Source organism: Amaranthus tricolor, chromosome 1 (genome assembly GCF_026212465.1).
Source record: "Amaranthus tricolor cultivar Red isolate AtriRed21 chromosome 1, ASM2621246v1, whole genome shotgun sequence".
Classification (NCBI taxonomy): domain Eukaryota; kingdom Viridiplantae; phylum Streptophyta; class Magnoliopsida; order Caryophyllales; family Amaranthaceae; genus Amaranthus; species Amaranthus tricolor.
Genome location: NC_080047.1, coordinates 36,042,174 through 36,057,754, shown reverse-complemented (window position 1 = coordinate 36,057,754; position 15,581 = coordinate 36,042,174). Strand labels below are relative to the sequence as shown.

Below are 15,581 nucleotides of genomic sequence, written 5' to 3'. Positions count from 1 at the left end.
ATTCTGAAAAGTCAAAAGAAATATTTACCTTTTTGTGTCAATAAATTTAAAGCAAAGAAAAATTATAAGATTTTAAGAAATTGATAATAAATAAAAGGAAGAAATTACTTATATAAATAAATTTATAAGAAAGTTAAAATATATGGATAAAATTAGAAGAAAGTAGTTAGTCATTGTTAAAAAAAATGATGCACAATAAGTAAAACGAGCCAAAATAATAATTAATGCAAAATAAGAAGAACACAGATAATATTATGAGTCATAAGAAAAGGGTGAAAATCCTGTTAGAAATTTGGTTTTTTGTGGGATTAGTTAACGTAAAAAAGGAGGAGCTGTGGTGTGTCTTAAGATTCGAACATGATGGACCAAATATATTTAGAAGGGTTTCTTTCAATATTTTGTGGTTTTTTTAAATGGTTTTGAAGTGTATTTATGCACTCGATTTGAATTACATTTTTTGAAAACAGGGTTCTTACATTTTAATAAATGTTGAATAAATACCAATAAATAATATCCTTTTTATTTTGAATTCAAAATCAAATCAAAATTTTCAAGAATAAAAAAACTAATAGATAACAAAGCATCTTGTATGAGAGACCGTTTCGCAATAAAAGGAATTTATACTAGCAGTCTATTTAATAATTTTTAAAAACTATATTATGTAATTTAATGCATTTTAATCGAAAAAAGAAAAAAATAACTAGAGTAATTTTGGGTAGAAAATAAGAAAAATTAGTGTAAAAAAATTGCATCTTTCTTTAGCCATAATTAATGGAATAAAATAGTTTTTTCATACTACATCAAAAGTAACACTACAAATAAATGTTAAAATAACAACGACAAAACTGCGACGGCCACCTGTTCGTCGCCAATAGCGACGAAAAAGTCATCGCCATAGATTTCGGGAAACTGGCGACGACAAAGTCCCTTGGCCAGTTCGTTGCCAGCCTTTTCCAACGTCTCTTTTTAAAAAATTAATGAGGGACGACGACCATTTCCCGTAGCCAACACGTCGCCCAAATTAAAAAAAAAATTGAGTGGCCAGCTCATAGCCCCTATTGAACATTTTGTTTTTTAATTTTTTTTAAGTGGCCGACGACCATGTGCCGTAGCAAGGCCGTTGCCCTCCCCACTTCATTTTTGGAATTTTGTTGCATTAAAAAAAAATACATAAGTGTCTACAATTAATAAATATACTAATATGATTAATAATATATTAATAATTACGCTAATACGACTAATAATACACTAATATGACTAATTATATACTAATACAATTAATAATGTACTAATATTGTAATAGCCCTATTTTTAAACCTCTTTTAATCTTAGCTTAAATAGCTATAATACACTAATACGACTACACAACTAATGATATATTAATAAGATATTAATTCGACTAATAATACACTAATACGATTAATAATATATTAATACTAGACTAATACTACTACAAAACTAATGATATACTAATAATGTATTAATTCAAATAACAATATATTAACATGATTAAGAGTATATAAATATTACTCTAATATGACTACACAACTAATAATTTACTAATATTACAAATACGACTAATTATATACTAATACAATTAATAATATACTAGTACTACACTTGTACACATAATAATATACTAATACGATTAATAATATATTAATACTACACTAATACGATTAATAAAATATTAATACTACACTAATACGACTATACTAATAATAATATACTAATACGATATACTAATATTACACTAATACAACTATACAACTAATAATATACTAATACGATTAATAATATACTATTGCTATGCGAATATGACTATACAACTCATAATATACTAATACGATGTATTAATACTACACTAATATGACTTTAAAACTAATAATATACTAATACGATATATTATACTACACTAATACGAGTAAAAAACTAATAATATACTAATAATGCATTAATTCGACTAACAATACACTAATACAATTAAAATATATTAATATTACATTAATACGACTACACAACTAATGATCTACTAATAATACACTAATTTGACTAATAATGCACTGGCGTCCACCAAAATGACGTCCACCCTTGGGCCATCGCCAGATTGTTACCCTGGCCACTTTTTGTCAATTTAGCGATTAAATAGTGATCATAAATATCATTGGGATTTTGTTATTTATTTTTTATTTGTAGTATAAAATACCATTAAAGAAGTTTTTGTTAACATACTGCATCGTTATCAACCGTGATGGATGAATTAATAAATAAATTTAATTTGCCAACATATCAATCATTAATGCAAAATGTAGAATCTGATCAACAAGTTTTGATTTCCAACTTTTTGGGCGTAGAACAACAAAATCAACACCAACAATGTATTTTATTTAACAAGTTAATTGATCTTTTTAGTACTATTTAATCATTTACATGTTAATTATAATACTTTAGACTTATAATATAGTTATAAAAGACATATAATTTGAATTATAATTCTGATTGATTATGTACATTATGTGTTTTATAAATTTGAAATGATTACTTATAATCTTATAGAAATAACTTACGTGCTTATAATGATCACTATTATAAATTTGAATTGATAACTCTATAAATTTTGGAAATGTATTTCTTTACATTCACGAGCATTGATCATTTTCAAATGATCACTACATAATTGATTAGTAACAACGTTAAAGAGGACACTAATTATCTTAAAGTAATAACTTATAATCTTAAAGTAATCACAAACTGCTAAAAAGTAAGGGGAGCAAAAAGTATTAGTAATCTGTTAATATATGAGTAATTGAGTATGAGGTCCCCGTTTTCTTGATGCCTTAAGCTGTCGGGCGCCTTGAATGGACCTAAAGTTGCCCCTGCTTACAAGTAAACAATTTTAAGGTTACAATGAAACAATTTTAAGATTGTTAGTGATATCCTTAAAGTGATATCTTACAGTCTAAAAGTAATCACTAATAACCTTAAAGTGATTACTTACTTTTTACAAATGAACACTATTAAAAGTTGTTAGTGATCGCTTTAAAATTGTATGTGATCCTGATAACTTTAATGTTGTTAGTAATCACTTACATTAATTTAGAAGTGATCACATACATTCTTAAATGGTTTACTTAATTTTTTTTAAATAATCACTTATACTCTTAAAATGATTAATTATAACCTTAAAGTATTCACTTACATTAGTTTTTAAAGTGTTTAATAACATTCTTAATATCTACTTGTATTCTTAAAGGGGTCACTTATAGTCTTTAAATGATCAATTATAATTTTAAAGTGCTTACTTATGATAATTTTAAAGTACTCTCTTATTTTATTAAATGCTTTACTTCTATTCTTAAAAATGATCACTTTTAATCTTAACGTGATTAATTAAATCTTAAAGTGATCACTTAGTCATTTTTTAGATTTATAAAGGATTATTTATAGTTTTAAAATAATCATTTATAAATTTACAGTATTCACTTACATTGTAAAAGTCTTTACTTGCAATCTTAAAAATATTATTGATAGTCTTAAAATGATTAATCATAACCTTAAATAAACAATTATTAACCTTTAAATAAAGGTTTGTATTTTTAACATTTTGGAGTTGGTATTTTAACTTTTATAAGTTGTTATTTTAAGTTATCTAAATTGGTATTCATCAATTATATGTTGTTGGGTGTGGATAGAAGACAATCCTGAATGTCCACAAACTGTAATTTATATCAACTTATAAAGGGATGTAAATATTAAATGTACATGGAAAACATTCAAAGTATGTGGTTGATTGTGTTGTCATTGTTTGCGCATACTTCATAATCATTTTATATCGAAAATCCCCGAAAAATACGTACTACCGCGATGGACAAACTTTACAAAGTAAGATATATGGGAGAAGTTGTCCCAGGATCAGAAAGAACCTCATAACAAAGACAACAACACTTGTCAACTAATGATGGCATTACAATGGAGGCACGACATCAGACGTAAATTATACAATTTGATTATGAAATCACAACACAATAAAAATGTTAGAAAGATTGTTGAAATAATAAAAAAAAAAACTTTATTGAACCCCATATAAACACATTATATAATGTATAACGTGAATCTCAGGATATTTTATAACTGTCATGGTACTGTTTTTTAATTAATTTATTTATTTAATAAATAGCATCATATTACCGAAATACCCTTTGACCTTTTCCGTTGACCTTGACTTTCGGTCAATGGGCTTTTTCTGGAAGTCCCATCTTCCTTGAATGGCCCATGGGCCAGTTACCTCTGAAAAACCATAACTCCCCACTCTCCCACAATGCATGGCTCTCCTTGTTTCAAGATGAATAACTGCCCACTCTTCCCATTACTCCCACTACTCCCATGATAGTTCACTTCTTCTGCAACTTCCTTTCCATCATTATAAATAGGGGCAGCCATCAAGAAGGAAAGATCATCTGAAACATAGCCTTTACAATATCATTGCTCTCACCCTGCTTCATTAACCTACCCAAACACTAGCAATCTTAATCCCGACATCTCTTCTTGCATTCATTCTATAATCGTTCATTCATTTATTTCCGATATCCACGTTCTAACTTGAGCGTCGGAGGGGTTTTCCGGGAGATCACCCCCCGGACAAGGCTAACAAGTTGTTTTGCAGGAATTCAAGCCACCTCCTCCCACAAGTTGCTTCTCTTGATCACACTTCCACTAATCTCCAGGTATTTTGAGTGTCTTTCGCACTTCCTCGTTTCATTATCGAAACAGTTTGGCGCCGTCTGTGGGGAGTGTTACAAAAAGTCATGGCTCCCAAAAGAAATCCAACACAAACCGCAATCGTGCGTAGCATAGATACAGACACTTCTGCAGGTCAGGCCAACAATCAGGCCGTGACCCGCCGTGATCTGGACATGCTAGCACGAAACCTCACTGCTGCGTTTTCCGAACAGCTCCGCGTCGTCCTGAATAACAATAATCCTGTTCCACAACAAGTATTGGATGATATGGCATATCAAATAAAAAATCTGCGGGAACGGATCGAGCCCCCTAACGAGACACCCAAATCCCACGAATCTCAGGATGGGAACTCGGAGATGTCACGTTCCAGCAAGAGAAACAAGAGGCGACGGGAGAGACCAAGGGCTCACGCAAGCCTCGGCAGAAGTGATCCTAGAGACAGAGAGTCTAAAACCGCCTCTCAAAATGCCCGTACTTATTTAGAAAGCAAAAAGCATAAGGCATCCGAAAGCATCCAGTCGCTGGTGGATCGACGGAGGGAAGAGAGGAAGAGGGCGCAGCTGGTAGGATCTAGCCATCCAGCGAGTCCTGTAACCATGCCGCGGAACGAAGTTGAGGTCAAAATCCTCCCTGGAGATCCTACGCCGATAATCTCTCCAATGGCTCCTGAAATATTAAACATTCCCAACTCGGGGAAAATAAAAATCCCAAATATGGCAGCGTTTGACGGAACGTCATGCCCCGAAGAACACTTGATGGCGTACAAGAACTTGATGGTGCTGCACACTACCAATCCTTCCTTGTGGTGTAAATTCTTCCCAACTACTCTTACGGGAGCAGCCTTGATGTGGTACACCTCCCTTCCACAAGGAAGTATCCACAATTTTGCCCAACTAGAAGGCAAATTTCTGGGCCACTTTATAGCCTCAAGAAGGCAGGAGAAATCAAACTTCCACCTACTAAGTGTCACTCAATTGGAAGGAGAATCCATATCCTCCTATTTGAAGAAATTCCATGAGGCGGTGCTAGAGGTGACGGATTTAGAGGAATCAGTCGCCTTAAACGCCCTTATCAATGGAATGAAGGCTTAAAGGCTCAAGTTCCAGTTGGTGGAAAGCCAGGTCAAGACATATGCGGAGGCCATGAAGCAATGTCAAAGTTGCGGAGGCCATGAAGCAATGTCAAAGTTATGTCACGGCCTTCGAGGTATGTCAGGCACATGACCCCAAGAGGCGGAAATCTGACAAGAAAGACGTCGCAACTCCCCACCAATCCTCGAGGAACAGAGAAGAGCACCAGCCGAGGAGGGAAAAAAATCACACGCCGCGTCGTCCCGCGCCCCCTTCAGATATGGGACCCCCGCGTTCCCATCACATTTATACCGCGGCAGGGGAATCCAGAACACGCAATTTGTTAGACGGAGGAAACGACCCGATGTTTAATCGAAACAGAAGGGATATTTTCTTTGCCGTTCGCGACAAGTTGCCAACTCCACCTCCCACTACCACTCCTTCCAACAGGCGCAATTACAATTTGTGGTGTGACTACCACAAAGAGCACGGCCATACCCTTGCCCAATGTCGCGATCTCAAGCGTATCTTGTATCAGCTGGCCGATGAAGGAAAGCTTTCCAGGTTCCTCAACAAGAGGGACTATGACACAGGAGGAACAAACAGAAGGCAGTGGAATCAAAGACGCGGATCCCCCAGGAGGGAAGAGGCAAGGCGCGAAGGTTCCCATACACAAGGGACCATCAACATGATTTTTGGAGGATATACCGAGGAATATCCTACCGTCCGCGCCGCGAAAGACAGTGTCCATACTCTGCTGAAAAGACCGACAACGACCGTAACCAGCGGGCCGGTCATGAAATTTGATGCCACGACCTCTCAAACGCTGCAACAGCCCCATACTGACCCTCTGGTGGTCACCCTCAAAATCGGACAGATGAAAGTTAAAAGGGTACTCGTGGATACCGGAAGCACGGCTGATCTCATTACAATGGAGTGCTTGAGAAAAATGAAGTTTGAGGAAAAGCACTTGCAGCCCCTCGATAAGCCGCTGATCGGGTTTGGGGGAAGTCAGGTCATCCCGCTAGGAACGATCATTCTCCCCGTGCGCGTGGGAGAAAGAAGTGAAAGCAGGTCCCTGCCCATACGTTTCACGGTAGTGGATCTCACTTTCCCTTACAACGCCATCATGGGACTTCCCTTCATTAACAAGATCAAAGCTGCAATCTTCCCTCATCAACTCTTGTTGCAATTCGAACGGGACGATGGGGAAGTTGGCATCCTGAAGGGAGATCAGATAACGGCACGCCAATGCCTTATAAACACTCTAAAGCGCGGACATTCCGCGACACCCACCAAAAGGGAAAGGGAAGATCAAGACGCTCCCGCTGTTATGAGCGTATATATGGAAAACCCTAGCACACACGAAAGGCCTCGCCCCATAGAAAGATACGAGGAAGTAGACATGTTCGAGGGAAAGCAACTAAAGATAGGGAAAGATCTTCCTGGTACGATTAAACAAGAAATCGTGGCCACCATTGCTGAGTTCCGTGACGTCTTCGCCTTCAGCACGGAAGAAATGCCTGGCATCCCTACTAGCGTCATGTGTCATAAACTCGACATAAGACCATGCCACAAACCAGTAAAGCAGAAGCTGCGGCATCAAGGAAAAGAGCGGACCGAGGCCGCCAAAGAGGAAGTTGAAAAATTATTGAGAGCCGGATTCATTAGAGAATGCAAATACTCCGATTGGCTATCCAATGTCGTTCTCGTGAAGAAACCAAATGGCAAATGGAGGATGTGTGTCGATTTCACGGATTTGAATAGAGCCTGCCCCAAGGACGAATATCCACTTCCCAAAATAGATCGCCTGGTGGACTCCACAGCAGGCCATGCGCTACTAAGTTTCATGGATGCCAATGCCGGATATCACCAGATTCAATTGGCGCCGGAGGACCAAACACACACGGCCTTCATTACTAGCATGGGTGTCTACTGCTACAAAGTCATGCCCTTCGGGTTAAAAAATGCTGGAGCCACCTATCAAAGGATGGTAAACAAGGTTTTCCAATCTCAAATTGGACGGAATTTGGAGGTATACGTTGATGACATGATAACAAAAAGCAAGCACGCAACTCAGCACGCTGCGGATTTGCGTGAAACGTTCAATACCCTCCGTAAACACCAGATGAAGCTCAATCTGGACAAGTGCGTGTTCGGGGTCACCGGAGGAAAATGTCTCGGCTTCTTGGTAGACGAACGGGGCATCGAGGCAAATCCAGATAAGATTCAGGCCATTCAAAACATGAGATCCCCCACCTCCGTAAAAGAAGTGCAAAAGCTTACGGGGTGTATAGCCGCACTAGGAAGATTCCTTTCAAAGTCAGCAGACAAATGCTTGCCTTTCTTCAAAACGATAAAGCAACAGAAATTCGAATGGACCGCGGAAGCAGAAGAGTCTTTCCGTCAGCTTAAGGAGCACTTGTCGGCCTTGCCAAAACTAGTTTCGCCCATCAACGGGGAAAATCTAGTCTTATATGTCTCTGTCTCCGAATACTCGTTATCCGGAGTGCTTGTGGCGGAAAGGGAAAAGAAGCAGCTCCCAATATACTATGTGAGTCATGCATTCCGCGGCTCAGAAGGGAACTATTGCGAAGTGGAAAAGGTCATATTTGCGATAGTGATGGCCAGCAGGAAATTGAAGCCGTACTTCCAATCCCACCAGATCATCGTTCGGACTGATCAACCTTTGAAAAAGATTCTGGAAGGGAAAAATAAGTCAAGCCGCGTTACCGATTGGGCAAACCAGCTAGCAGACTTCGGCATCGAGTACGAGCCTCGAACGGCAATTAAAGCACAAGCCTTGGCTGACTTTATTGCTGAAAGCACTTCCCCCCCTCCTGCTGAACTTAATCGAGAATGGAAATTGTATGTAGACGGGTCTTCAACACAATCGGCGAGTGGGGCCGGACTCCTCATTGTGTCCTCCGCCGGGGTCCGCATGGAAAGGGCGGTCAGATTTGAGTTCGTGGCATCCAACAATGAGGCCGAGTATGAAACATTACTGATGGGGCTGAAAATCTGCTACGAGGCAGGGGCTAAAGAATTGGCCGCATTCTCGGATTCCCAATTGATAGTGGGGCAAGTAAACGGGGAATTCGAGGCTAAAGATGATAGCATGAAAATGTATCTGCAGCAAGTGAAGGACTTTATTCCAAAGTTTGACAAGTTCACGTTGGAGCACATTCCACGATCCCAAAATTCCCAGGCCGATTCCCTAGCAAAACTTGCCAGCTCCGCAGATACTTCCGCGGCTCGTAATATAACTTGGGAAGTGTTCCCCAACCCCAGCATCAACTTCATGATCAACACCATCGACAGATCTGAAACATGGATGGGGCCATACGTTAAGTACTTGCAAGATCAAACGCTCCCCCAGGACGAGAATCAGGCCAAAATGCTCCAGAAGAAGGCCAAATGGTTCGAACTTCATGAAGGAACGCTTTATAAAAAATCATACACACATCCCCTCCTGAAATGTGTTGCTCCTGAAGAAGGAAACTATATCCTACGAGAAATACACGAAGGCAGATGCGGAATACACCAGGGAGTGCGAACGGTCATTAGCAAAGTCCTTAGAAGTGGTTATTATTGGCCTTCACTCCGGAAAGACGCAGAAGAGTTGATCCTACGGTGTCCTGAATGTCAGTATCACTCAAAGATAGGGAGGAAACCCTCTAATTACTTGACCGTCTTGCAAGCCGTCCTGCCATTCGACAAATGGGGTATGGATCTCCTTGGCCCTTTTCCACCAGCAAAGGGGCAGCGCAAGTTCATCATTGTGGCTATTGATTACTTCACTAAGTACGTAGAAGCAGAGGCTCTTAGTTCGATCACAGACAAGCAAGTCTGCCAGTTTTTATGGCGGAACATCATCACAAGATACGGCATACCGAGGGTGATCATTACGGATAATGGAAGGCAATTTGTCAGCAAGAACACCATTGAGTATTGCGACAAATTCCACATCCAAATCAGATTTAGTTCTGTGTCCAGGCCGCAAACTAACGGTCAAGTCGAGTCCGCCAACAAGGAGATACTAAATGGTATCAAAAAGAAGATAGAAGGGGTCAAGGGTAATTGGGATGAAGAACTACCCAGAATCTTATGGGCCAGTCGAACCACCATAAAAGAGGCCACGGGGCACACACCGTTCTCTTTAGTGTACGGGTCCGAAGCCGTACTTCCAGTGGAAATAGGAGTACCCTCTACAAGGGTCACCTACTACTCATACGACGAGAACGAAGAAGGAAAAAGAGCAAACTTAGACCTACTTCCAGAGACCAGAGGAAATGCACTACTGAGATCGGTGGCCCAAAAGCAGAAGATGATTCGTAGCTTCAACCGCCATGTGAAAACAAGACGTATCCAAGTCAATGATCTCGTCCTCCGAAAAGTCGAAGCTACTGGGAAGATTGTTGAAAAAGGAAAGTTAAGGGCCAACTGGGACGGACCTTTCAAAGTCACCCGCATCATCAAACCAGGAACGTTCGAACTAGAAGACATGAAAGGGAGAAAACTACCCCGTCCATGGAATGGAGACCACTTAAAGAAATTCTTCATTTAATAAAATTTGCAAGGGGCAATCAGTTGCTAGTATCAGTGTAAGCAGCTTCAACAGAGACAAACTTATCAGCATCAATCCACGACTACCTTCATTCCGCAACATAGTTGCGTTGTCATTCGAAATCACTTTTGTCATCGTCATTTGTATTCTTATCAATCCTTTATAACAGAAGTTTCATTTTCAGATTATCCGGCTCCTATGTTCGCAATTACTTGGTAAAAATCTATTGCAAATCTTATTAAATCAGTAATATCCATAAGTCGGACCCCTTGAGAGGGGTCCCATTATCAAATTATTCTAAGTCACTAACAAACTTGTGATACCTATAAGTCGGACCCTTAGAATAGGGTTCCAAGACCAAAAACCATTTCAAGCATTCACCATCTGTTCGTAGCATCGATAAGTCGGACCCCCAGTTTGGGGTCCCTGAATTCAAAAACATTCTAAGTTTTTCACAAAGATGTTTTCCAACCGGGACATCGATAAGTCGGACCCCCAGTTTGGGGTCCCTAAGTTCAAAAATATTCCAAGTTTTTCACAAAGATGTTTCCCAACCGGAACATCGATAAGTCGGACCCCCAGTTTGGGGTCCCATAGTTCAAAAATATTCCAAGTTTTTCACAAAAATGTTTCCTAACCGGGACATCGATAAGTCGGACCCCCAGTTTGGGGTCCCATAGTTCAAAAATATTCCAAGTTTTTCACAAAAATGTTTCCTAACCGGGACATCGATAAGTCGGACCCCTAGTTTGGGGTCCCGGAGTTCCAAAATATTCTAAGTTTTCCACTAAGATGTCCCCCAACCGGGACATCGACAAGTCGGACCCCCAGAAGGGGGCCTAAGGACTGAAAATATTCTAAGTATAAATCTCCTTGATGTCGCCCGCACGTGACATCAGTAAATCGTGTCCTCTGTTAAAACGATTCAGCAAATATTCCGCGGGCTCAGACGATAGAAGCCACGGCTCAACAAACAAGCATGGATACTATGAATAAACTTTCCATGATTCAAAAATATATACATCAGAATATTCAAAATACAGAGTTGAATGTTTGCAAAAATCAAATTACAAAATTACAAGGCTAAACATTATCCAAAAAGGCGTCGACGTCCCCCTCTGCGTTCTGGGCCGGCAACGGAGGAGATTCGGCCGCCCCCTCTTCAAGACTGGGAGTGAAGCTCACAAAATCTTCAACATTGAACGGCTCCACTTCAATCCCGGATAGCTCCTTGGACAAACCCTGGAGGTTTCTTCCTTCATCAATAAGAAGATTCGACAAGTCTAAGCACAAACTCTCCAAATGGGAAAGCGCCAAGTTTTCAGGGGCCCCCGAGGTCGAAGGAGGGGAGGGGGTTAGTTGATCCAGATCAAGGCATAACGCCTCCTTTTCAGCCGCGACATCAACCCTCTCCGACCAAGCCCTTGCCTCCTCCACATCCCAGTCGGGGTCCACCAGTACCGCCGACTCTCGGTCCAAAATTGGAGCTAGGTTGGCCAAAGCTTCGTTCCCCTTGAGATATGCCTTTTGTTTGAAGGAATCGAAGTCAATGCCTAACTCCGCGGCAGCCAGACGGTACCTCTCTTCAGTAATTGTGGACCCCGTGCCCACCATTTCTGCCGTCAGACTCCCTAAGAAACTCGACGCATCCGGTTCGTCCGAAGTGAGCCAATCCCTAGCTATCCGGGCTCGTCTCCCTAAGCTGGTCTTGTAAATCCGAGCCGCGGATAGCAAAGTCTTGAGTTTGGCCGAATCAGTCGACACCTGTTCCAAAAGACACTGGTTCTGATGAACCAGTTTAGCATGAACATCCATCAGGTGACCGATTTCGTGGCCGAGGGTTGCCGATTTATCAGAAGCCGCGTCCGGACTCTCGACGGTCTCCTCCAGTTGCTTCCTCGCCCTCTCCCGCCACTGCTCAGTCTTGACTAAACCCTCCTTCAGCTCAGAGCATTTAGCCAGCTTTTCCTTTAAGCTCGGCAGTTCATCTCGGAGCTTTTGAAGCTCCTCGTCCTGCTCATCGCAGCGGGAGGATAAGGCAGCCAGAGTCTCCCTGTCCGCGGCACTTTGGCGACTGAGGTTGAGCTCAAAAGACAACCTCAGAAAAGCCTGCAAAAAGAATAAATCAGAATCTAACAGTTAAACTCAAAGAGATGTAAGAGGAAGGAAGTTACCTCAGCCGCGGAAACTTGGAGTTGACGGACCCTATCGGTGGGGGAAAGGGAATCCAGTAGATCAACATCCACTTGGCTGATCAAGTGAGACGTCGCCCTATTAAAACGGGTTATCATGCCCTTATGGCCTAAGTCGGTGAAAGGGGTGTCGTGCCGGAAAGGAAGAACCTCCCGACGACGATACACCTCTTCCACCTTCACTTTAGGAGCCTCGGCCGACTCCCCCACCTTCTCTTTGCCCCGACTCAGGACAGGGGACGCCTTGGTTTGAGGTGAAGCCACCTCCTCTTCCACCGACCTCATTTGCAGAGGTATGGCCGACATTATTGTTGTTCCCGCCGAGGCCTTTTTTGAGGCACTCTCTTCATGAGAGGAAGAGACTCTCTTTCTCTTCCTCTCCCTTTTCTTCGATTCCCTCTTCTTAGAAGGGATTACCCTCTGAGAGTCATCGGGAATATGGACCTGTCTCCTCTCCTCAAGGAGCCGGAGAGCCTCCTCTTCGCAGGGGACTTCATCCAGCCCCTTTTCCGCCGTCGCAGAATCCTATAAGAGAAAAATTAGAAAGAATCAAAGAAATCTAATATAGTTCGGGAAGAACGAAGAAAGTTATACCTTTGGCAGAAGAGGTAGAGGTTTCTCCGCGGGCCGTTGGATGGCCCCTTGAGCAAGTCTCATGACACTGAATTTTTTCATGAGTTCCGGGTCTTTTGCTCGAAGATTTTCCTTGGCTATCCCTGCAAAAACCACGAGTTAGAGGCAAGCAGATAACAGAAAAAAGAAGGAAGGAGTCCGACAACCCTTACTCCGATCGATAGCCAAGCTGATGCCGAATGCTGAGAGGAGGTTTCATTCTCCAACTCAGGACGACCGGGTATCCAGTTGAGCTGGACGTTCATGGGTTTCCTTCCCAGTTGAACGTCCATCTTTGCATATTCGATTATCACCGCGTCGCTAAGAGAACATTGCGGGATACCATTATTGAAACCCGAAAGGTTGGGTTTGATGTCGAAGGAAGTCTTGATATTCCATCCTTCCGAATTATAGAGGTAGGCAAATTTAGTCCTATACCCCTTTTGGTTATCCGGGAGGTCGTGGACTATCTTCAGTCCACGACGATGGGTAAAAGTTATCTAGCCGCAGCCGTATGATTGAGAATTACATAGGCGGGCTCTGAATATATATCTAAAGGCGGTGAGTGTTGGTGGCACGGCCAAAACTTTGCATAAGATCAAAAATGCCACCATACAACCCCAGGCGTTTGGGTATAACTCGGCACTGAAACGTTCAAAAACTCTAACACCTCCCTAAAAAACGGGTGAAGAGGAAGCCTAAGTCCTAACTCAAAAGAGGGAAAGTATACAGCTATACAGTGTGGGGGGAGGAAACCTAACAGTGTCATAATTCCCCGGGGTAATGATGTTTATGTTGTCTTTCAAACCCCATTTTTGAGAGATGGCTTCCCGACGGTTGTCTAGATCTCTCTTGGTCTGTAAATCAATGAAGTAGTTTAGGGGCCCGCCGTTTGGAATATAGAATGGAGGAGGAACTGGCGCTGCACTCTCCCTTCCAGAAGACTCGGCTGATCCTTCAAGGTTTTCCATATCTATATACAATAACCCTTCCAGGTCAGGATTTATTCGCGGCAAGTAATTGGGAAAGAAAGCAATGCTCACTTCCCAAGGAGCAGTTTTCATAATCTCCGGAGGGTATATAGGGGATACAGACGACTCATCCCCGGCTTTTATTGGTTCATAATGGGGGGTAATTCTCACCGAACTACTTTCGTTCGAATCATTCATTAACAACCCCTTTTTATTAAGACGCCTACGTACTATCAAAGGAGTTTCCGACATGTTAGTAGAGTTAATGTCTGAGTTAGCTATGGTCTCTTGAATAGCCGCGACATCCATGTTAACAAGAATCATAAATTAGTAGGCGAAACTTGTAAAGAATAGAGACTAAATTCATAAAACGAATTCAATGTCCTAGGTTAACATTCAAGAATAATTTGAAGAAATTCAAGAACAAATCGAAGAAATTTAAGAACAGTTTGAAGATTAACTTGAAGAAATTCGAAGATCTGGGAAAAAGTTTGAATACCTTTGAAGAAAGTTGGAGATTTGTCAGAAACTTGATGAAGATCTGTCAGATGTCTTGAAGATCTTCAAGAATTTTTCAGAAGTTTGAAGAAAGGATGAAGATTGTCAGAGCGTCTCTCTCTACTCTTTTTCCAGCGATGTAAAATTTGAAGGAAGTAATGAGAATTAAGTGAGAGGGAACTGTTCCAACCACCCTATTTATAACAGCAATAAATGCCTTTGGGACTTGAGTACAATAAATGGAAAGAAGAATCCCAAACGAGAGCCGGAGAAAAGATAAGTCGGACTCCCCATGAGGGGAAATCGTTGGAAATTTTTCTAAGTGTTCAACGCGTTCCGTAAGGTCTACAAGTCACCCTCAATAGAAGGGAAATATTGAAAAATCTTTAAAGTGTCAATTCTTAACTATAGCCGGGAGATTGATAAGTCGGATCCCCAATGAGGGGGGAACATCAAATTTCTCCAAGTATCCAGTTAACCAACTTTTGGGCAACCGTCGGGTCGATAAGTCGGACCCCCAAGTAGAGGGAAAGTGGAAGTTTGTTTCAAGTCTTCCAATATTTGAGTACGTACGGGAAGTCGACAAGTCGGACCCTAGACTGCACCTCCAAGGACAAAAAATGTTTCAAGTATGAAATGTTACGCGTTCAGCTACCCAACTTATGGATACGGCGAATGTCATGCCGCATTACTCTTGCTCTAAACCGTCGTATGTATGAGGTGAAATATTTCAGAGAGTCCGTATGATCGATAAGTCGGACTCCTTGGAACACTGTCATATCGTAAAAAACTAAGTATGGTATAATCTGCCTTTATCCGTTTGATTGAAGACACGGACCTAAATGCCCCTTCCGCGTCATAGGAAAGTTATGGATATGTTTTGTGGTTCAGTATTGATAATATTCCGAAAGGTCGATAAGTCGGACCCTGA

The 15,581-nt window shown here is 41.1% G+C and overlaps 2 protein-coding genes across 3 annotated transcripts in view; one reads left to right on the top strand and one right to left on the bottom strand.

The window, feature by feature from the left end:
* LOC130820712 (uncharacterized) overlaps positions 1-15,581 on the bottom strand; it is a 60,123-nt gene that overhangs the window by 5,746 nt on the left and 38,796 nt on the right. The window lies entirely within an intron of this gene.
* LOC130810026 (uncharacterized) lies at positions 4,914-5,831 on the top strand. The gene has a single exon (XM_057675944.1). It carries the CDS (start codon positions 4,914-4,916, stop codon positions 5,829-5,831), a length of 918 nt encoding a protein of 305 aa, XP_057531927.1.

Coding starts and splice junctions, on each gene's coding strand:
- LOC130810026 (XM_057675944.1), top strand. CDS start 4,914: ATGCTAGCACGAAACCTCACTGCTGCGTTTTCCGAACAGCTCCGCGTC.